The sequence below is a fragment of the Dama dama genome, chromosome 11 (assembly GCF_033118175.1).
Source record: "Dama dama isolate Ldn47 chromosome 11, ASM3311817v1, whole genome shotgun sequence".
NCBI classification, from domain to species: domain Eukaryota; kingdom Metazoa; phylum Chordata; class Mammalia; order Artiodactyla; family Cervidae; genus Dama; species Dama dama.
This window is the reverse complement of record NC_083691.1, coordinates 43,032,091-43,054,765: the sequence shown is the minus strand read 5'-3', so window position 1 is coordinate 43,054,765 and position 22,675 is coordinate 43,032,091. Positions and strand designations below refer to the sequence as shown.

General features: G+C 39.4%; 1 protein-coding gene across 4 annotated transcripts in view; it reads left to right on the top strand.

Moving 5' to 3' along the window:
* The first annotated feature begins 530 nt into the window (after nucleotides 1–530).
* UGP2 (UDP-glucose pyrophosphorylase 2) overlaps nucleotides 531–22,675 on the top strand; it is a 54,639-nt gene continuing 32,494 nt past the window's right edge. The window contains exons 1-3 of one of the 4 annotated variants that reach the window (XM_061155206.1): nucleotides 531–664; nucleotides 20,809–20,936; nucleotides 21,776–21,883. In XM_061155206.1, the coding sequence (XP_061011189.1) occupies nucleotides 20,823–20,936; nucleotides 21,776–21,883 (222 nt within the window). In that variant the 5' untranslated portion in view covers nucleotides 531–664; nucleotides 20,809–20,822. Of the gene's footprint in view, nucleotides 665–1,293; nucleotides 1,561–2,298; nucleotides 2,541–20,808; nucleotides 20,937–21,775; nucleotides 21,884–22,675 lie in introns of those variants that run through there. The other 3 variants (XM_061155205.1, XM_061155204.1, XM_061155203.1) reach the window with 3 other exon arrangements.

Below are 22,675 nucleotides of genomic sequence, written 5' to 3'. Positions count from 1 at the left end.
GCTATGGGGCTCTGATTTTTTGGTAGTATTTTATTTTGGTGTTGACAGTGATGGATAAATACTGCTTACCTAGTGCTGGAAAAATTCCTCTACTGTACATAAAGGCTTTTATTAAAGTGTAGACATTTGGATTCTACACACTTCTTTGGTTTTATTTGGAGAAATTACTTTTACAGCTGAGAGGTTTTTGGATGTGATCTTTTTGGATTTCACAGAAGAAATATAATATCAAGGGTTATCATTCTCCAGTATGACAAATGAATCACTGGCCTTTTCTATGTTACTTCAGTAACATTCCCATAGGAATATGCAGCACTAAAAAGAATAGTTTGTTTATAGAATGAGTCATTTAAAAACTCTCGCTTACCTTGGTTGATTAGTGTTGTCCAATGCCTCAAACTCTTCTAGAATGACTTGATTTATAGAAGGCACCTTAAGATAGCGCTGACAATTCACTTGTCCCAATGCAGGCGGGTTGTCATGACTTGTAAAGTCTGAGATACACCCAACGACCGGCGCACTGGGTCATACAGGCAGGTGGGGTTGGCAATACCAGGTGTGATTTAGCGGCGTTGGGCGGGCCCTCTTGCAGTCCCCGAGTCACTGCAAACGTTCCAGCTTTTAAAATCCTCTTTCCTTGAGGACTTCAAGAGTCTACCAAAAGGTAAGCATCTCGTGATGGGTAACCTAAGCCATTTCCCCTTTTATCAGAAAAGTAAACCGTCTAGCACAGCGAAAATCTCTGTAGGAATAGCAACCGGAGTGGTAGTTCTGGTGTGAGAGCCTTCACTTGGCATTTTCTTCGATGCCCTACATTTCTCCTCCTGTTTTAAGTACCACACATCCAACTGCTTATTCCCTAACCCTCCAGACCCCAGCTGTGTGAGAACAGTTTGTGTTTACTGAGAAGGGCCTGGGGTGTCTCTGGGTAGTTGCTTTTGGGGGCGGGGCGGCGATCTGGCTCTATCCGCAGGGTACATAACTATCTTCAATCTCTGGTAAGCGGAAACATTTTTAAGTAGCACGAAAATAACCAATCGTGCTTCAGGTTCTCTCTCTTGCTAAAGTATCTGTGGAAGGCTGGGAGTTGTAGTGGTGAAACACTCCTCGCTCAGCCACAGAACGTGCGGCTCCCATCCCAGCTTCGGCTCCGCTGGACTGCCTCAGGCCGCAGACGCCCCACCCCCTGCCACCTCCGTGCGTCTCATTGGCCAGGCCCTGAACCCGCCTCGGCTCCTGACTGGAGGCTGCTCCTGTCTGTCTGCGCGGTGGGGACATTTCCGCATTGAAGGGGCTGCTCCAAATGGAGGGGGAGGGGAGGTGCTTAGGAGAAAGTGGGGGCTTTGGATGTCGGAATCCCGCAGCTAGGTGGACGGAGGGGGTCTGCAAACGTTCTGCTGGGCCGTGACCACTGGCGAGGGGCTCGAGGTGTGCATTTGTGAGGGGAGAGAGGGAGAGAGAAGGGTGCCTCAGAGGTGACATTCTCTCAGCCTGCGAGTCTTCTTCCAGGGGCGCCACAAACGCCCCCAGTTTCCCAGCTGCTAAAGGAAGAGGAGGAAGGTGGGTCTCGGTGGCGGTTTGGGGAGGGGCCGGGGCTGGCTTCTCACCGCTCTAAGGGCGAGTGTGTTGCCCTTTCTGAGGCTTGTAAAGCCCGTGTACTCAACCTGCACTTTGGCCCCGGAGGCCGAATTTGGGGCTTGGCCAAGAGAAACTAGAATGTGTGAGGGCTGGGGCTGACTCCTGTCTCTCGGATTCGGGGCTGCACACGTGTTCTCCCCTCGCGGGTGGCCCCCTGGTGTCCGCTGCGGGGGAGGGGCTCTGTAGCTTTCGGCCCCTCCCGGGAAAAAGCCGCGGCAGCTTGCAGCCGGGAGCCTGGCGTCTGGAGGCCCGGACCGCCTCCAGATGGCACGCCGAATTCTTAGCGCCTCCAAGTCCCGGGATGTTTCTGAGCGGGTAGAAAGGACTGCCTCGCCCCCCTCTGCAGGCCTCCCCCTCCTCCCGATCCCTGCTGGGGTGGGGACCGCTGTTGACCCGAGTTTCCCCGGGAACCGTCCTGAGGCCGGAAGGCAGCAAGGGGAGGGGATGTAGGGGTGCGGCCCGCCTGTGCCTGCGGCCGTCCAGCGCCGAGGGCGTGGGGACTCGGGGGCGGTGAAGCCGCTCTAGATCCGCCTCTTTCATTGATGAAATTTAAGTTCTTGTGATTTTACCTTTTCCGGGAGCCTCCAGCTGGCCCTCATTTGTGTCAGGGGTGCAGTGTAGGCTGGAGTTCCAAGCAGACTCAGTCGCACCAAGTTTCTGTCTTTTGAAAGTGGGGAAGGGGGTTAAGTTGTTTTTTTTTTTTTTTTGGAGGCAGTTTTAGTTTTTTGAGTACATACTCTTAAGTGGCCAAACATAGGAAGAGAAGAAAGAATTCGTCATTTGTTAAAGCAGGAGTGGAAGAAAGACCTCTATAGCATTGACTCCTCTAGACGTTTAAATATATTTATATTTGTAAGCCAGTGTATTTTAATAAAGCCCTAAAATGTCGAGATTTGTACAAGGTAAGATACGCTTCTTCTTAGCTCCCGGGTTGCTCTAGCAGTACCGAACTTGGGGACCGGCAGTGGAGAGATGGGTGGGTGGTTTGGAAGTGGAAATGTTCATTTGAGATACTATTTGCGAAACCCTTTTCGTTAAATTGACATTTGAGCTGTCTTGAGCTGCTGGGTTGGCGTTTCAGATAACGTATAATTTATACCCTTGTACTGTGCTGCATTAGTTCTGCCTCCCTGAAATCAGGTTAGTAGCACCCTGGCTCCTCGGGATAGTGTCTGTAAATGATGATAAAACAGGATTTTGACTTCTTATTGATCCCTGTTCTCTTTTCGTGGTCGAAGTCGAGGTAACTCTGGGTGCGGACGGGAAGGGGAACTGAGAGGGTTGAGGAAAGGCAGGTGGGTTTAGCCAGGACGGTTGGGAAAGCTTTAGTGTTCTCAGCTTCTCCGTTTGTGTGTACGTGGTCTGAGTCTCAGATTCATTTATTGCGAAACAGGGAGTAGCTCGTAGAAGCTGGAGGTCATTTCAGCAGAAGAAATGACTTTGCTGCATTGCTGTTTGTTGGTTTTTTTTCCCCTCTCCTTTGAAATCTGTAAAGATTATTACGGTTTCTTAGAAATTAGCGAATTGCTCTCTAAATTCTACACAAATACATGTGTGTTTGAAAAAGGCTTAAAGAATGCCTCTCAACTGAATTAAGCAGTATGTTGTGTGTGTGTGTGTGTGTGTGTGTGTGTGTGTGTGTGTGTACGCTTTGAAATTGGTACTACCTTAAACTTCTGTCATCAGTTTGTAGCATGGGATTTGCCTTCTCTGTATGCAAGAAAATCTTTTTTTTGAGGACCCAAGAGTGTGAAAGCTTCAGCCATCTTGCTGAAAACACAGCTAGTAAAGTTCACAACCACTTAATGTGGCTCTCAGTAAATGCAGATGTACTTTAAAAAAATTGTGTCAATAATGGCCATCATTTGGCCCTGGGCATAAAAATGTCATAATCTGTTTTACATCACTTTATTAACTCTTGAGTTTTGTATAATAAAATAAGAGACTTTGACTGCCTGCATTATTTTGAAAACAGATGGGATTCTTATCTGCCTTTAGCACTAAGCTCAGAAATGTCACTTGTCATTAAACTTCTAAATTCATATTATGTTTTATATGTGATGAAGGATGCTTCCTTATGTTCAGACTGAGCAAATGTCTTAGTCAAGAATAGAAAGTAGAGGTAACTGTCAGAAGTTTGCTTGTTTTTGTAATGATAACATTTAATTACCAGAAAGCCAGTATTGGAATAATATGCTAGAGAGAAGTGGACAAGTCACTTCTTTTGAAAAATTGAGAATATTATTAAACTCCAGATGTTCCTTGTTGTTACGGTTTAGAGCAGCTTACAGATGGGGTGCTGCACATTGACTGGTGTCAAATATTTTGCTGTTAATGGCTAACTAACTGCTTTCAGGAGATAGTAAGTGGCAATACCTGGGTATATTGTTATTCCTTTCTCTTGTCATCCACTTTTTCTTTTTTAATAAATGTTTTATCTTGGGATACCTTTAGATTTGTAAAAAAGTCTCACATATGTCAAAACTAAGAAATTATCACCAGTAACGTTACTATTAACTCAACTACAGACTTAGACTTTCCATGATTCAATCCAACACTGCATTTACTTGCCATCCAATTTTGCTCTAAATGTTAGTTTTCATTTTTAAATTTGACAGTTTTTCACAAAAAGATGACACATCTCTCCCCTCTGAAAAAAAATTAACATGATTTTGCTCCTGTTTATCATTGTTTAAATTTGTACTTCAAGTGTAAATTCTCTGTGTATTAACTCTGTTGCTGCTAAGTGATAAACGTTATTGGCACATAAATCTGTTGTCTCCACATATCAGTTTTTTAAGTAAAAGGGTTGGGATTTTTGTTTTTGAATTTTTTGGTAGTAGATGAAATTGATCTTTGCTGTAGTACTTATTGATATTTCTGTGCATTGACACTTAGCTTGTAGCACTTCATAAGGAAAGGAATGGGCAAATATTAGGCCCCTAAGCTGTTTTCATATGTTGTCTCATTTAAGCTTCACAAGAACGCTGAGAGGTAGTAGTATATTTACAGGTGACGAAATTTAAGTATCTTATCCAAAGCTAGTAAGCACTGAAATTCATATATAAATGTGTCTAAACCCTTGTCCATTCCAGTGCCTTTTGTTGCCTCCTAAGTTAAAACCTTATAAGGAACAATGGCTCCTTTCTCCAACTAGACTGTTAGTTCCCTGTGGGCAAAGATAATATTATATCCCTGGGGGAAATACAGTGGCTTGAAGTGGTGGATGCTCTGAAAGAACCTGTCACAGATGACGGATGAGAAACGCAGCACTTTTCGTGTACTTTTTTAGTAGTTTAGCCCACATTTGGTTGTAGTTTATTAATAACACCTCTAACATAATTGCTGAGAAAGGTAAAAGGGATGAACCTAGGTTAGAATCCTGTTACTGATAGGTGATCATAGACACATAACTTTTCTGAATCTTCATTTCTATTAGTACTTATATAAACATTGGGTATTAACATTTATGCCACAGGGTTTTTGAGAAGCTGAAATGAGACGAATTATGTAACTGCATTTTGATGGGCAGTAAACTTTCCTTTCCTTTCTTAAAACGATGATGGCTTTTTGGATAGCATTGCCACCATAAATATAACCACATGTCACCAACAGAAGCAGAACAAGTCACCTATGACAGTTCTTTATTTTCCTATTCCAGTTTTCGTGTTCAGGCCTTCAGCAACTTGCTGATACATATATTTTTTAAGTATGGAGTTGGAGGGGGAAGCTTGAACAATGATGTGAATACATAATTGGTGACAGTTTTTGTTTCAGTCCAGTCAACAACAAAATTTTGAGCTCTTTTAATATGCTATATTGGGATTTCTCTTGTATCCCTTGTGATGGGCACAGATCTGGGTATTATACCTGTGTGTTGTGTGCACGTATATTTAAATGTTCTGAAATCTGGGGTTGCTACACTTGGCTTGAATCTCTTGTCTCAAATCTAGGCTTTGTGCGTTAAAAGAATGCTAAGTATCTCCATTCTTAAGCACTTTGACTGTAAGTTATTAGGTAGAAATTTTTAAGTAATAAAAATCTTTAATGTCAGTAGATAGGAGAATTCTCAGTATATGTAATACTCAGCCAAAAGAAGATTTAACTCATTTTGGGCATCTCTCAAGTCTGTGTTCCTCAGGCACTTAAGATTCCTTCCCATAGGAGGATTGTTTATTGGATCTCTGGCTTAATTCCCTAGTTGGTGTATTCTGCCCTCATGTCACCTTCTGTCTGCCCGTAAAATTACATCTCCATTTGCTAGTTTTCTCCATCCCAGGGGTTGTTGCAGGGTCCTCAATTATTCCAAATAAATGTGACTACTATTTGATTGAGTACTAAATAATGCTTCCCTGGTGGCTCAGAGGTTAAAGCGTTTGCCTGCAATGCGGGAGACCTGGGTTCAATCCCTGGGTTGGGAAGATTCCCTGGAGAAGGAAATGGCAAGCCACTCCAGTATTCTTGCCTGGAGAATCCCATGGATGGAGGAGCCTGGTGGGCTACAGTCCACGGGATCACAAAGAGTCGGACACGACTGAGCAACTTCACTTCACTACTTGTCGTAGTTGGAGGTGACACCTCCTCCTGTGACCTGCTGGTTCATCAGCAGCTAGGACTTTTGCCAGGTGTGTCAATGGGTGCCATTTGGAATTTGGCTTCCCAAAAGATCTGAGAGCTATAGCAATCTTCATACATGATTTAAAAATTATAAATGGTGCTGGGCCTATTGTCATCTAACCAACTAAGGCTGTGTTATGTACTTATACTGTAATTTAGAGGAACTTTGAAACATTTCTTTCTTTTTTTTTTTTTTTTTTAATTAAAAAATTTTTTTTTGGCTGTGCCGCATGCAGGTCATAGTTCCCCAAGCAGGAGTCAAACCCATGCTCCTGGAGTGGAAGTGCAGAGCCTTAACCACTGGGCCATCAGGAAAGTCCCTAGAGGAACTTAAAAGAAAAAAAAACTTAATCTATCTGAATTATATAAAAATGTCCCTTAATATTCTTAAATTGAAGTCCTTCCTTCTATTTCAGGGGAAGCCATTTGAGTGCCTCTGTGTCACTTCAAAAGTATTTGAGGCCTGTCAGCTTTTCCATTTGTTAGAATTCTCTTTTCGTGTCTTTAGTTTGGTGATTCTTGTTTGGTTAGTGGCAACTAGCCAGGGAAGATTAGTTGAACTAATTATAACAGGAGGGGTCTCAGATGAACATCAGGGTGAGAAGCATTCTGGGGCTTGGTTGTAGAGGTCAGGCCTAGACCTGGTTCTTCTCAAATCCTGAGACCAAATTTAGCCTGTAGCTGATTATTTAGATGACTAGGATGTTTTCAGCCCAGGGAGGTTGTGGCATGGATTTGAGGCAAGACTAGAGATGGCAAAGCAATGATTAAGGCACACTTCTCATTTTTAAAGATGTAGCTTAGCGTTCATTATGTTGCTCGAGAAAGAGGATTTAGTTAAATTCATAGTCACAGTTATATATGAAAAATTAAAAGAAATTCAAAGAGTTGTACTAATGAAAACTCTTTGTTTTCTAATGTTGATCTTGGTCAGATCATCTTTGTTCCAGGAAAATGGGTGATTTTGATAACTGGGTCTTTCTTGCAGTAAAATGGATGATTTTCACTTGTAAGAGTCTACCAGGTGGCTCAGTGGTAAAGAATCCACCTGCCAGTTCAGGAGACACAAGTTTGATCCATGGGTCAGGAAGATCCCCTAGAGGGGGAAGTGGCAACCCCCTCTAGTATTCTTGCCTTGAAGATCCCATGGACCAAGGAGCCTGGGGGGCTACAGTCCGTATAGACACGACTGAGCTGAGCACTCATGAAGAAAAGAAACTGAACATTAGAGAAATAAGAAATATTAACTGGTATACTTCTTGGAAGTGCCATTTTCATATTCTGAAGATAAATTGAAAAATAACTTTAAAAGGAAATTGCAATGTTAATTTTGGAATATTGAGGCTTCCCTGGTAGTTCAGTTGATAAAGAATCCGCCTGCAATGTAGGATACCCCGGTTTGATTTCCTAGGGCTGGAAGATCCCCTGGAGAAGGGATAGGCTTCCCACTCCAGTATTCTTGGGCTTCCCTGGTGGCCCAGTTACAAACTGTTAATTTTGTAATATTATGTCACAGTTTTCTCGTGATATACTAATAGTTCACTTTCACAGTTCATACTCACTTCCCATACTCTCTGTATTTATTTTTCTCCATAGAAAATTCTAGTAACTTGTGAATTGTAATGATTTTGATTAAAAGATACTTATTTGTTTGAGGAACATTAGTTGGCCTTGTAATAAAAATGTTCTAAGTCAAAAATAATATGCTGTAATTTTCCAGCTCCCACCAAGTTGAATTTGGTACTTTTTCTGAAAGTGCAGGTATTAGGAGTTCCCAAAGTTGGATCTCTCCATTTCGGAAAAGTTAGTATAAGCAAGTATTTGAAAGTTTAACTCTGGATTATCTGTAAATATGAATAATTAAGAATTGGCTGTATTAACCTTGTGTAACATGATTCATCCTCATATCCAGAATTTATGCTGGTGGAGAAAATCCCAGTGATATTAGAATAAAATTGTGGGGGAGATCCTCTGAAAATTTGGGATTTAATGAATGTGAAAATGTGATTCACTTTCCACTCTTTTGATTGCTTGGGATCTCTGTAGAAGCTTAGCTTTCTAGACTGTGTCCTTTTGTCACAGCCTACAGTTTCATTTCTGAACTATCATGGTTTGAACTTGGTGTAATGGTATTTGAATTTTGGACATCTTGGTTTTGGCTAATTTGATGGCTTATCCCAGGCACAGTGACTATTAATTGAAACCATATGTCTTAGATCTCTAAATTTCTACCACCAGGCATGCATCTTTCTATTAATAGCTTACTAAATTCTTTGCAAGTTGGGTTGCTAAACTATTGAAAGAAAATTAAACTTTATGTGTTTTTTGGTTGGGTTTATGTGTGAAAAGGGGGATAATGCTCCATTTGAAATCTGTTTCCCAGTTCTCTCGACTGGTGATGCAGGCATCTCCTTTAGTTTGTTGCACAGTAATTGTCTAGGACTCAAATTCTGCCTCTGCCAACAGTCCCATTGTTTTTCTCCGTCATTGCCGAATGAAATTGACTGTGCCCCCAAAACCATTTTGACAATTAAGGATTGTTTTTGAGAGCCACGGAGAAATTGACTGTTGTCATCTTAGTTACTTATATAAACAGCAAAATGTTTTGTTTTCCAAACCTTACTAGATGCTTGTTAGTTTTTCTGTATAAATCAAGAGAGTTCCATGCTTCTCTGTGATTTTTTAACTTGTATCTTAAAAAAAACAAAACCACTATTTGTTATATTCATGTACATATTCATTATGCTCAGTCTACTGTTTAATTGTTAGTCTTCAGATTGTAAAAAATGCTATTCTGGGGGACACTCCGTTTAACAATGGTTCTACTTGCTCTTTGGCCACAAAGGTAATTGAAGTTTGTGTTTCTCTCTGGTTGTTGCCCTGGCAAAGGCTGATGTGATTTTCATTTATGTTATAACCCTACCTAGAATTTTAAAACTGCCAAAGAGTGCAGGAAAACAGAGTAACACAGCTCTGCACTGTGGGTTCATTTGCGGGTTCATTTATGCCAACGGTAAAATGCTTAGTCCTGGTAATAAAATATTTATAGAGTACATAAAAGCTTTCTTCAATTTTTTACTGCCCAGAAAATAAACAATATAGAAGGAAAAGTTGAAGAGCACAAGAGAATGTTTATTCTGATGTGTAGTTTTTCATTTTTCACCTTATGCAGTAACCTCACTTAATAGAGAGATTTGAACTTTTACCAGTTTTCCCTAAGATTTGGTGGCATACAACCTGGAGGTGGCAAGCCACGTTAACAAACGCACTGTAACAGAGAAAGGGAAGAACTTCTTCCAGGAAGGAGAAGCAGGGCACCAGGCAGCAGGGTTGGGATTCCTGCTTGTCACTGCCACTGTGTCCTTTGGCAAATCAGCATCTCTAGGACCCTATTTCATCTTCAAGGGAATTAGACTCATCCAGTTCAGCTATTTCAAATCCTAAAAGACGATGCTGTGAAAGTGCTGCACTCAATATGTCAGCAAATTTGTAAAACTCAGCAGTGGCCACAGGACTGGAAAAGGTCCGTTTTCATTCCAATCCCTAAGAAAGGCAATGCCAAAGAATCCTCAAATTAGAGCACAATTGCACTCATCTCACATGCTAGTAAAGTAATGCTCAAAATTCTCCAAGCCAGGATTCAGCAATATGTGAACCGTGAACTTCCAGATGTTCAAGCTGGTTTTAGAAAAGGCAGACGAATCAGAGATCAGATTGCCAACATCCTTTGGATCATCGAAAAAGCAAGAGAGTTCCAGAAAAACATCTATTTCTGGTTTATTGACTATGCCAAAGCCTTTGACTGTGTGGATCACAATAAACTGTGGAAAATTCTTAAAGAGATGCGACTACTAGACCACCTGACCTGCCTCTTGAGAAACCTTTATGCAGGTCAGGAAGCAACAGTTAGAACTGGACATGAAACAATAGACTGATTCCAAATAGGAAAAGGTATACATCAAGGCTGTATATTTTCACCATGCTTATTTAACTTATATGCAGAGTACATCATGAGAAACACTGGGCTGGAGGAAGCCCAAGCTGGAATCAAGATTGCCGGGAGAAGTATCAATAACCTCAGATATGCAGATGACACCACCCTTATGGCAGAAAGTGAAGGAGGACTAAAGAGCCTCTTGATGAAAGTGAAAGAGGAGAGTGAAAAAGTTGGCTTAAAGCTCAACATTCAGAAAACTAAGATCATGGCATCTGGTCCCATCACTTCATGGCAAATAGATGGGGAAACAGTGGAAACAGTGGCTGACTTTATTTTGGGGGGCTCCAACATCACTGCAAATGGTGATTACAGCCATGAAATTAAAAGACGCTTACTGCTTGGAAGAAAAGTTATGACCAACCTAGATAGCATATTAAAAAGCAGAGACATTACTTTGTCAACAAAGGTCCATTTAGTCAGGGCTATGGTTTTTCCAGTAGTCATGTATGGATGTGAGAATTGGACTATAAAGAAAGCTGAGCACCAAAGAATTGATGCTTTTGATGGGTGTGGTGTTGAAGACTCTTGAGAGAGTCCCTTGGACTGCGAGGAGATCCAACCAGTCCATCCTAAAGGAGATCAGTCTTGGGTGTTCATTAGAATGACTGATGGTGAAGCTGAAACTCCAGTACTTTGGCCACCTGATGCGAAGAGCTGACTCATTTGAACAGACCCTGATGCTAGGAAAGATTGAGGGCTGGAGGAGAAGGGGACGACAGAGGATAAGTTGGTTGGATGAGATAGTTGGATGGCATCACCGACTCAATGGACATGAATTTGGGTAAACTCCAGAGTTGGTGATGGACAGGGAGGCCTGGCATGCTGCAGTTCATGGAGTCGCAAAGAGTTGGACACAACTGAGCAACTGAACTGAACTAACCTTAAAGCCTTTCCAAGGTTAAAATTTTTATCTAAATGTACATATATCAAATTATAGAGCAAGCCTATCAAATCATTTTTTAGTCCTTTATGGTGGTTTTGTACTGTATCCCTTTACTGTCCTCTCAATAAATGGGTGTGATAGGCCCCTTACCAGCCATAAAACTTGATGCCAAGTGATGTTATTTAACTAGTTGGCACATCTCTCCTGAATGTTCTGTTGTCCAGAAATGATATTTTCTGGGTTTTTCTTTTGATTTTTAGTTGCTGTGTGGTTTTTTGTTTGTTTGTTTGTTTAGTTTTAAGAGCTACTGTATTGTATGAGAGCAAGGTTAAATGTAATTATTAATGAGAAATCTGGTTTATGTATAAATTCTAACAGTTAAAAAAATTTTAAGCAAGCAATGCATGATTAATAAAAATGTTGATAATCAAGTAGCTCTGCATATCTGGTGCTAGAACAGTTCTCAAAAGCCTGGTTGGTACCTTTTAATTTTTGTTAAAACCTCATTTATAGCATTCATATGGCTTTTATCTGTGCAAGTGTTAGGATATACATGGCTGAGTCATTTAAAAATCTTTGCAAATGTAAACAGTCATAGTTTATAATATAAAATGATTAAAGATTAAATACTAAAAGATTAAAATCTAAAATACAATACTTTTAATACTAAAAGATCACATAAAATTATATAAAACCAATTAATTGATTTTTCTTTATGATTGAATGACATGGACTTTATTTTTCCGTATTTTTCCTGAATTAAGCTAAATTAAAATATATATGTTACCCACTTTTGTTTAATCTCTAAAGTTAGTGAAAACATTACAGTGACATTTATACACAATAATAAAGATTGAAAAACATTTAAGGATCATTTTGTCTAGGCCTACAAGTTTGAAATTTCTTTGACCACATCCCTGAAACTGCCTGATAAGTCAGCCTCTACTTGAGAAACCTTAGGGACTTCAGGTATTCAAGACATTGGCCATACTATTCTTAGCCCTTCTCCATAACCAGAAATCATGGCTCTTGAACACTATCTCTTTGACCTTACCAGGTACTACCTCCACTGGACTGGACCCTAACATCTTTATACCCAGACATAGTTGTATCATAATAGACTCTTACTCACTGATTTAATAAACATTACTTGAGAATCTGCTATGTTTCTAGCTCTGTTTTAAGACTACATTGGGATTACAGAGGTGAACAAAATACATATGATATATTCTTGGATGTTACTGGGTAAGTTATACATTTAATAAATCTAGAAAATATGATATCTTAAAGGGGAGGTTCAAGGATCTACCACATGAAAACATTATGGGCAACTGTGCTTAGTTTAGAAAGATTTCTAGGAAGAGGTTACATTTAAACTAAACTCTGACAAATGATATATTATTGGCTATTCAAACCACTACAATGCTACAGACATACATCTCAGCAAAGAATTAGTTTTGGGGTTTTTTGATACATGTCTGATACAGTACAGATTAAAACCTCCACGTAGCAGAGTTGGGGTAGAAAGGGAGAACTTTTTGAATGTTCAGAAGCTACTTACTACCTAGAACTCTAGGAGTGCCACCCCCGACAATAGCAGATGCTGTTCAGGTCACACAGAGTTTAAGCTTTGAGGGGCTGAGAGATCAGAGAGCTTTCCCAGTTGTTGGGATGATTCTTACGATTTTGGAATTCACAACTGGGCCTTTAATTTCTATTTTTTCCTCCTCATTTCTGCCCACCCTTCTCTAAAAGTGTTGAATGACACTTGAGATATGTGTTTTGGAACAGTCTTACAATAGTTAGGATGGTTTTAATTTTATACAGCAGAAAAATACCAACTCAGTTGGCTTAAAAAAAAAAATGAGAGACTTGAAGTGGGATGTTCCAGAGTTGTTTAATTCTGTACAAAAATAGCATCAGTCTTTCCTTTCTTCTGTCCTTTTAAGTATGTTTGCCTCATTCTTGGGTCAGCTTTCTTCAGTGTCACTAAATATCAGAAGAAACCCAGGGTGAGGGGTAGACACATACTCATTTTTCTAAGGTTTCTGTTCTTTCAATGAGGAATGCCTTTATCCAAAGTCCTTTGGCAAATTATATCTTTGAGGCTCACTGGCCAGAATCACTTTATGTTTTACATTTAAACCAGTCCTTGGGAAGGCTTTCAGCCAGTCTGGGCCTAGTGCCACCTTTGAAGGCCTTGAAACAGAGAGTAGATGACCAGAATAGCATTGGGGTAGGAAGACCATTGACATGCATGGCTGCTACAAACATGTTCAGATAATTGGAGTATAATCTGTATCAGAGCTACTCAAGGCAATAGTAGCAGCATTCAGTTATTAGAAATGCAAATTCTCCTCACACTAGACCCAGAATCAGAATCTCTGGAAACTTGCCCAGAAATCTATGTTTTAACAAGCCCTCCAGGTGATCTGTATGCATATTAAGGTTTTAGAAATACTATTGAAACAGGAACTTGGAACCTTTAGACTTTCTTCTTGAGCACTTTCATTAGTTTTGGCTACTCAAAAAAAGTACTTCAGCTTGGCTTTTTAAGATGTGCCTGGCTTGAGAATTTGTATTTCTTTTCCATCAAGTGAAAATCCCACCAAATGGAGAAGAGAAGTGATATAATTAGAGTTGCAGTTTTTAGGGGAACAAATCCATTCTGCCTGGTATCACCAGATTAGAGTGACAGATGGGTTGACTAGTTAGAAGACTATTGTCATCATGATCAGGAGAGTGAAATTAAGGTCGCAGCAGTAGGAATTAAAAGCAGTGAATGGAATGGTAGTGATTCAGTTAAGTTTGGTATTGGATTTGGATGTAATGTGAAGAAAAAGGAAGGACGAGCCAACTGTGACTGAGGTTTCTAGGTCACCTACCAGTGACTAGCAGAATGTCAATGCTGTGGAGGGCCGAGGCAGGAAGATGAATTTAGTTTAGGTGATGAGTTTGGTTTTGGACATGTTGAGTTTGAGGTACCCAATGGGGTATACAGGTGCAAAAGGTCTAGAAGGTGTTAGGGAATGTTAACCTGGAGCTCAGGAAAAAAGATCAGGATGAGAGGCATGTATTTGGGAGTTATCAGTAAGGGAACAGATGAGGGGGGAAATAGTCTGGGAACAGAATCTTTAGAAACCCAGAGTAGGAGAAGAAAGGAGGAGCCAGTTACGGAAATTGAGGCATGGTTATAATAAGAGATAGGAGATGATGTAGTATAATACTGGGTAGCTGAATCCACAAAAGAAGAGTTTTTTTAGGAGGAATATTCACAGACAGCTGAGTTTAAAGGACTGCAGTAAGAGCCCAGGAGAGGCTGGTTAGCTTTAATAGGGCATAAATCTAGTCAGCATATATCCTCAGCTTTGTGCATGCATGGTAAGTCGCTTCAGTCGTGTCCGACTTTGTATGACCCCATGGACTGTAGCCTGCCAGGGTCCTCTGTCCATGGGATTTTCCAGGCAAGAATACTGGAGTGGGTTACCATGCCCTCCTCCAGGGGATCTTCCCAACCCAGAGATCAAACCCATGTCTCTTGTGTCTAAATTGTATTGACAAGTGGGTTCTTTAATACTAGCGCCACGTAGGAAGCCCATCCTCAGCTTTATTCATGCTTATTTCTGGTTGCCACTGCATTCTTAGAGTTTCATGCTTATTTGGATCGCAGGTCATTTCCTGGTTTAAGTGAGCGCGCTAGTTCTATGACTTTGGGTACCTCTCCTTTTGCTTTTCAAGGAAGGTTAGGACTAATTAGATCTGAGTGATAGGAGGTGGCCTGGGAGGGAGAGCTCCTCACCTTCCTTGCTCTTGGTGTTCTCTGGCCTGCTCCCTGTGAAGCTAGCTTTCTGCTTTGAAATGTGAAGTTGTTTTGTCTATGTCAGTATCAGAATGTCAGCGGAATGGTATTATGTGTACTTCTTAGTTGCTGAAATGGATAAAATGAAATAACAGAATTAAGAAACAAAAACAATCATTTGTTTGATTGAATATTTCATACTTATCAGTTCTGTTGCTTTCCTCCTCCCCTTTTCCTCCCTTCCCCGCTTTTTTGGCACCACTTGGATAGGGGAAAGTGCATGATGTTGAAACCTTAGTACTCATGAACAGAGAAAAGTTAGGAAATTGAGATAGCGGAAAGGCTTCTAAAAAGCTACTGCCTGTTCTGTCCTCAGTTGGCTAAATTGTCATTAAGTCAACTAAGACAATACTTGTAAACCCAGTTTGATGTGAGCTTCCTGTAGTAAGACATTCTGATAGAAATGCTTTTGAAGGAGAATGTTACTTAGGGATTTTGTGCCAAAGATTAGAGAGAGCCAGACTGGTTGGAAGAAATGAGCAGAATATTTCTATCTCACTATAGTGGAATTGGACTCAAAATAAACTGACTTTCTTTTCAGCTAGTCTGCTCTGTGACCTTGATAGGTCATTTAACTTTTCAACCTCAGTTTCCTCGTTTGTAAAATGTTGAGGGTAGATTAAATGCTCTCTCTCATCTCTAAAAATGTCTTGATTTTATGAGTGAGGTAATGAAGTGTTTTGTCCCTAAAATGCTCTCTATCTAAAGTGGAGGGGGATCAATTTTCTATTCTTAGGAAGTGAGGAGGGACAAAACATCTTAGGAGGTTCTAGTTTGTATTAGTCAGTGGACTCTTTAATTGACCTTCCATTAGAAACACAGCTGCCATTGCCAGAAGTGTAACTTGAGAATGTTAGGTCCAAGAAAGCTTCTAAGTTTTATACTTCTTTTCCTACCAGGAACTCCAAATCTTTCTTAAAGAATTCAGCAATGGGTGAAAGAGGTCACTGCAAAGGGAAATGGGTTCTAGTGCTGTGCTTCTTAGTCTGTGCCAGGTGCTTAAGAACAGACATTCTTCTTGATTAAACATACTTCCTTATTCTTGAAAATTCTTTATTCATTGAAAGCCCTTTCTTAAATCACTTAAAATCAGAACTTTGTAGTAGTACCTCACACAGGAGAAAGGGAAGGAAACAGCAGTGAAAAGAGGTGGAAGAGGTAATGAGCTTGTTGGTTCTTCTATTGTAAAAGCTGTTCAGATTTGTAGAGGGGTAGAAGGAATGCAGATTGTTCTTTATTTGCTTTTGGTGCCATATCGAATGAACAGGAGGAATAAGATTTGGAATGTTTGTCACAACTCAAGTTTGAGTCTTGTGTTTGGGTTTCTTTGAATCTGTTCCTAAAGGTTGGACCTACTGCAGCTGGCAAAGATCACATGTAGTATTTTTTTTTAAGTATTTATTTATTATTAAATGTGAGGCTTTCCAGTCTTTCTTTGCTAGGCTTGGAAGGGAGAATAGTAACACAGGTTCTGTGTGTTTTTTATCTTAAATCACATACGTTGATACTCTATTGTTAGGCAGGATGAGTCTCTAAAGTTTGGTGTGGTGTTCTGGTCTTTTTTTTTTTTTCTGTTTTCTGGGCTTTTCTCATGTCTCAAACAGCTCAGACTTTGTAGTTAAATTTAATTTTATGTCACTTTTGGCATTTGCCCAAAATATAAAGTAAGTTAAATGTTTCCATCATTATTTGGAGGAATGTGACTATGCAGGCTGGCCTTCAGGATCTAACTTCAACAAAGCAGAGTCTTGTAGATGTTTTTGAGTCTAACAAAAAACTTAACTTTTAAAATTGTTTTATAGTAACTTCTTGATCTGTTTTAATCAGTCTGTGACATAGAATCAAATGATATATGTGTTCTTTAGAGGTTTTATATTTAGTAAATTTTTCTTCCAAATCACTTTTTATTTAATATGGGAGTTAGTGGGGTACTTAACCTGTGACAAATTTTAAATTACAGCTAAGTTAGCCAGAGGATAACATGTGTGGTTGATGTCACATTAACTCAAGTTTAAAATGCTCTGTAGGGGTTTTTAGTTATCTGGCACAGTGATAGTAGTGCTGAACTCTCGAAGTGCATTGGGCTTTAATCTCTTGAATACTGTGGACCCATTAGAAGACTGTTTTTTGATTGTTACAAATTGTAGTGCCTGAAAACATTCTTAAGATGATTGTCTTAGGGGGAAAAAAGGTGCTCCAAAGACAGAACAGGAAAAATTGTTTTAACAGAAAATAATTATGGTAGAAATGTCTGCTTCTTTAGAAATGCTGCACTTTTTGTATTTTCCATCATTGGTTCAGTCTATAAGTTCAGAGGTCTTTGTGTATGCATTTTAAAATTGGTAAATTACTTCATCTTTCAAGTTTTAATTCATTTTTAATTTTACTTTCTACAACATGTAGATGGTTACCTGTTCTCTGCATTTGTAAGACAGTATAGATCTGTATAGATCTGTATAGACAGTATCAATTTGTTAATTCTGTAAGTAATTTTTATAATTAAGTGACTTTATCCTATCCTTAAAACACTTAAACTCTTTATGTGCAAAAAAAAGTGTACCAGTGCTTATTCATTATTATCATTTTTATAGATTATAATCAAATTGCAAATTACTAGTTGAAACATATCTTTGTTTATGGAACATAACCGTGTGTGTTTCTTATGATGTTTCTTAGCTCACATGTAAGTTATTTATGAACCACAGTTTGAGTCATTTTGGTAGTTTTACTGGAGTCCATAAACTTAGCCTTTAGAAAGAGCACAGTTAAAATATACTATTTTAGGACTGGATTGTTTGCTTTCACCAAATTCTTTTTTTTTTTTTTTTTTAAGATTTTAACATGGTAGAAATTGTGTATAAACTTTTTTTGGAAGAGCTATGATAAATATCTCATTTGTTAACATTTTTCAGTATTTGGGAGAAGCTGTCTGCATTAAATCACCTCAGGAGTTAAATATTTACTAATTGTTAATGGTAATTTAATTTCTGCTCTCAAAACTATCTTTAAAATATTGATTATCTTGCCTTTAATTTTGTCTATGTTTTTCCTTCTGCTCAGATAACAAATTAAGGAATTTATGGCTTGTTGGAGTGTTTTTAGCTATTACTGATACATGATTTTTCTAAATTAACCAACGTTTGTAGAACTGACTAGCTATCAATGAAATGTGGCTTCAAAACACATTTATAAGATTGAGTTAGGTGTTGAAGATGGGGGACGTGAACAATAATCTCTTCCTTATTTTATAAGAAGTAGACAGAATTTCTGTCTAGATAATGAAGTATGTAAAACAGCCTGTGTTAGTATCTTTCTGCCAAGGTACTTGGGTCTGGGTTGTTTCCTTTTTCTGTATTTTTCTATTTTTGTTTGTTTTTACCTAACAGACATTTCTGTCACCTTTGGTGAGATCCATCTGTTACAGAGGTGCCTGGCTATGCCAACAGTCCTGATAGTCTAGTCCGACACAGATAAGCACAGAAGTTTAGTTAGGAGCTAGAAACAGGGAGGCAGCCCTGTGCCCTTCTTTTAAAATGAAAATTTTTATGCCAGGCAAGTGGAGGTACTTTGGAATTGCCAGTATTTCTCAAGAGTTCTTCTTTAGGGAAGAATATAAACTGAAGTGACCCCTCTTCTGAAATGGAAAGGAATCCTTAAATTTTCATCTGGCCTGGAGGAAGGAGTCTTTTGTTTCAGTTGCCAAACCCTTCAGCTCTCTTATGAGGCAGCAGTTCCATAAGGACATATTCCACAAAATATGCCCTTATTAATGTTACCAGTGGAACATGTCATGCAAAGATGGACTCAATAAAGGACAGAAATGGTATGGACCTAACAGAAGCAGAAGATATTAAGAAGAGGTGGCAAGAATACACAGAAGAACTGTACAAAAGAGATCTTCATGACCCAGATAATCACGATGGTGTGATCACTCACCTAGAACCAGACATCATGGAATGTGAAGTCAAGTGGGCCTTAGGAAGCATCACTATAAACAAAGCTAGTGGAGGTGATGGAATTCCAGTTGAGCTATTTCAAATCCTGAAAGATGATGCTGTGAAAGTGCTGCACTCAATATGTCAGCAAATTTGGAAAACTGAGCAGTGGCCACAGGACTGGAAAAGGTCTGTTTTCATTCCAATCACTAAGAAAGGCAATGCCAAAGAATGCTCACACTAGCACACTATTGCACTCATCTCACACACTAGCAAAATAATGCTCAAAATTCTCCAAGCCAGGCTTCAGCAATACGTGAACTGTGAACTTCCAGATGTTCAGGCTGGATTTAGAAAAGACAGAGGACCCAGAGATCAAATTGCCAACATCCTTTGGATCATCGAAAAAGCTAGAGAGTTCCAAAAAAACATCTATTTCTGGTTTACTGACAATGCCAAAGCCTTCGCCTGTGTGGATCACAACAAACTGTGGAAAATTCTAAAAGAGATGGGAAGGCCAGGCCACCTGACCTGCCTCTTGAGAAATCTGTATGCAGGTCAGGAAACAACAGTTAGAACTGGACATGGAACAACAGACTGGTTCCAAGTTGGGAAAGGAATACATCAAGGCTGTATATTGTCACCATGCTTATTTAACTTATATGCAGAGTACATCATGAGAAATGCTGGGCTGAAAGAAACACAAGCTGGAATCAAGATTTCTGGGAGAAATATCAGTAACTTCAGATATGCAGATGACACCACCCTTATGGAAGAAGGTGGAGGAGAACTAAAGAGCCTCTTGATGAGAGTGAAAAAATTAGCTTAAAGCTCAACATTCAGAAAACTAAGATCATGTCATCCAGTCCCATCACTTCATGGCAAATAGATGGGGAAACAGTGGAAACAGTGGCAGACTTCATTTTGGGGGGCTCCAAAATCACTGCAAATGGTGACTGCAGTTTTGAAATTAAAAGATGCTTACTCCTTGGAAGGAAAGTTATGTCCAACCTAGACAGCATATTAAAAAGCAGAGACATTACTTTGTCAACAAAGATCCATCTAGTCAGGCTATGGTTTTTCCAGTAGTCATGTATGGACGTGAGAGTTGGACTATAAAGAAAGCTGAGCGCTAAAGAATTGATGCTTTTTAACTATGGTGTTGGAGAAGAGTCTTGAGAGTCCCTTGGACTGCAAAGAGATCCAACCAGTCCATCCTAAAGGAGATCAGTCCTGGGTGTTCATTGGAAGGACTGATGTTGAAGCTGAAACTCCAATTCTTTGGCCACCTGATGCAAAGAACTAACTCCTTTGAGAAGACCCTGATGCTGGGAAAGATTGAAGGTGGGAGAAGAAGGGGACAACAGAGGATGAGCTGGTTGGATGGCATCACCGACTCAATGGACATGAGTTTGAGTAAACTCTGGGAGTTGGTGATGGACAGGGAGGCCTGGTGTGCTGAAGTCCATGGGGTCACAAAGAGTCGGACAAGACTGAGTGACTGAACTGAACTGAATGTTATTCTGAACGTTCTCATTTGTCTCCAGCTTTGATGGCTAGGACAGAAACATTAATAGAGATGGGACAATTTAATATATGCTCAAATGAAGATTAATCCTTTTACTTCCACCTGCTTCATCTTTTAGTATTTTAGATACATTCAAAAAGCATATAGATATACTGGATAGTCAAATTTGAGCCAGTATGATTATCAAGTCATAAGCAGTTGACAGTGCTAAAATCCTCCTGGAGGTTGATGGGACCAAAGAATCGAGCCCTTTGCATTTAACTGGGACAACAGAAATAAGTTGGTTGTGGTTTACCAGCTTTTTGAATGGCTGTCAGTTCTCAGTTTGTGTTTTTTACATTTTTGTTTTAGATCTCAGCAAGGCAATGTCTCAGGATGGTGCTTCTCAGTTCCAAGAAGTCATTCGACAAGAACTAGAATTATCTGTGAAGAAGGAACTAGAGAAGATACTCACCACAGCACCATCACATGAATTTGAAGTAAGGACCCTACACTATGTTTTTGCTTTCATCCATCTACATGCTGAGTTGTTATTGCTACCACTGATCATCTAGCCTGAAATAATTACAAAATGTAATGATATATTTTAATAATTAAGATTGCTTAATAATTAAGGATTTTCAGTATTTGCTCAGTATAAAACCCTTCTTTTTAATATTTTAAATTCCGGTAAGTTTCTAAAGTTAGAATCATAACAAAGTTACAATTTATTTTTCCGTGTTTTGATATCATTGGGTGGAAAAAATGGATAAGTGTTCATTTAAAATTGTGAGAAGTTAATTTATCAACCTTATATCCTGGATGTCTTTTCCAAAGAGCCTGTTCTAACAGAACTGGGCTACTCTGACAGCTATGATAGAGGTTTCCCAGAAAAGGCAAGTGTTTACTTTTCTACTTATAAATCAATAGATTATCCTTTTCATTTTCAAATTTAAATTTGTACTTAGTGTTTTGAGGTTAGCTGTTTTTTGTTCTTTCTTGTTCTTTTGGTGAAGATTAATTTGCACTTAAAGAAAGTAGAGAACTATATTGGTGAGTAAATGTAGAGAACCAGTCGGAATTCCAGTAGACCAAATGGTATTCAGATTACATGATCCTGGTGGGAGATGGGGAGATTGCTTGTATTCCTTTAAGTATGGTTTCTATTAGCTTTCTTCCTCTTTAGTTTTAAATTGGAGTGTAAAAAAGGCTCTGCTGTACTCCATGTTTTAAAGCTGTAAGAATTTCTCTGAAAGATATTTTAAATGTACAGTATATGTCTATCTTCATTAAATACCAAGCATTCTGTTAGCTATAACAATGACTTCTGTTCTCATAGCACACTAAAAAAGACCTTGATGGATTTCGGAAGCTATTTCACAGATTTTTGCAAGAAAAGGGACCTTCTGTGGATTGGGGAAAAATCCAGAGACCTCCGGAAGATTCGGTAAGTTTTAGATAAAATGTAGGAAAATATAAGGTAATTTAGAACACTGATGTCACTTTTGGGGGTGGGGTACTATAAGGTACCTGTGAGAACCACCACTTCAGACTTTGAAACTACAGAGATAGCCTTCTGCCACTTTCCGTTGTTAGACTCATCCAGCCTGTCCTGCAGAGCACTTAGGAAAATCTATTCTCCCTATAACACTACGTCATAACTTAACATCATTTAGTATGAGGCAGTTCTTTTGTTCAGACACACGATAAGAGCTTCATTATGTTCTCTTCCTTCTTTCTCCAACCCATCTAATTTCTCATTGTCCTTAGGGTCATGTACAGACATGAAGTCAGCTACTCAGAGCTCTTCCCATGCTTTCAATCCATATTTCTAACTGTATTTCCCTTCCCTGCTTTTCTTGAACCAGCCTAACATTCCCTTCACACACATAGGATTTCCCTGCTTCTAGTCTTTTGTGTATGTTGTTTCCTTGGAACACTATGGGCTCTTCACCTGTTAGTCCTACTCATTCTTTGAGGCTCAGTCTAAATGCTTCCTCTTCTGTCATCAGCCCCCTTGAAGAAAGCTGCTCTGAAGAGAGGTAGTACAATAGTCTCAGAGGTTCTAGTCCTAGCTCTACAGCTTTGAGCTTTATATAAAATGAGAATGATACCAAGTGTTTTCTGTACTTTATAGGGTTGTTTTGAGACTATTCAGAAACATATGGAAACATGTTAAACCATGAAACATTTTGCGGAGTTTGTAGTTATTTCTGTCATACTGTGGTACTTAGCTGGC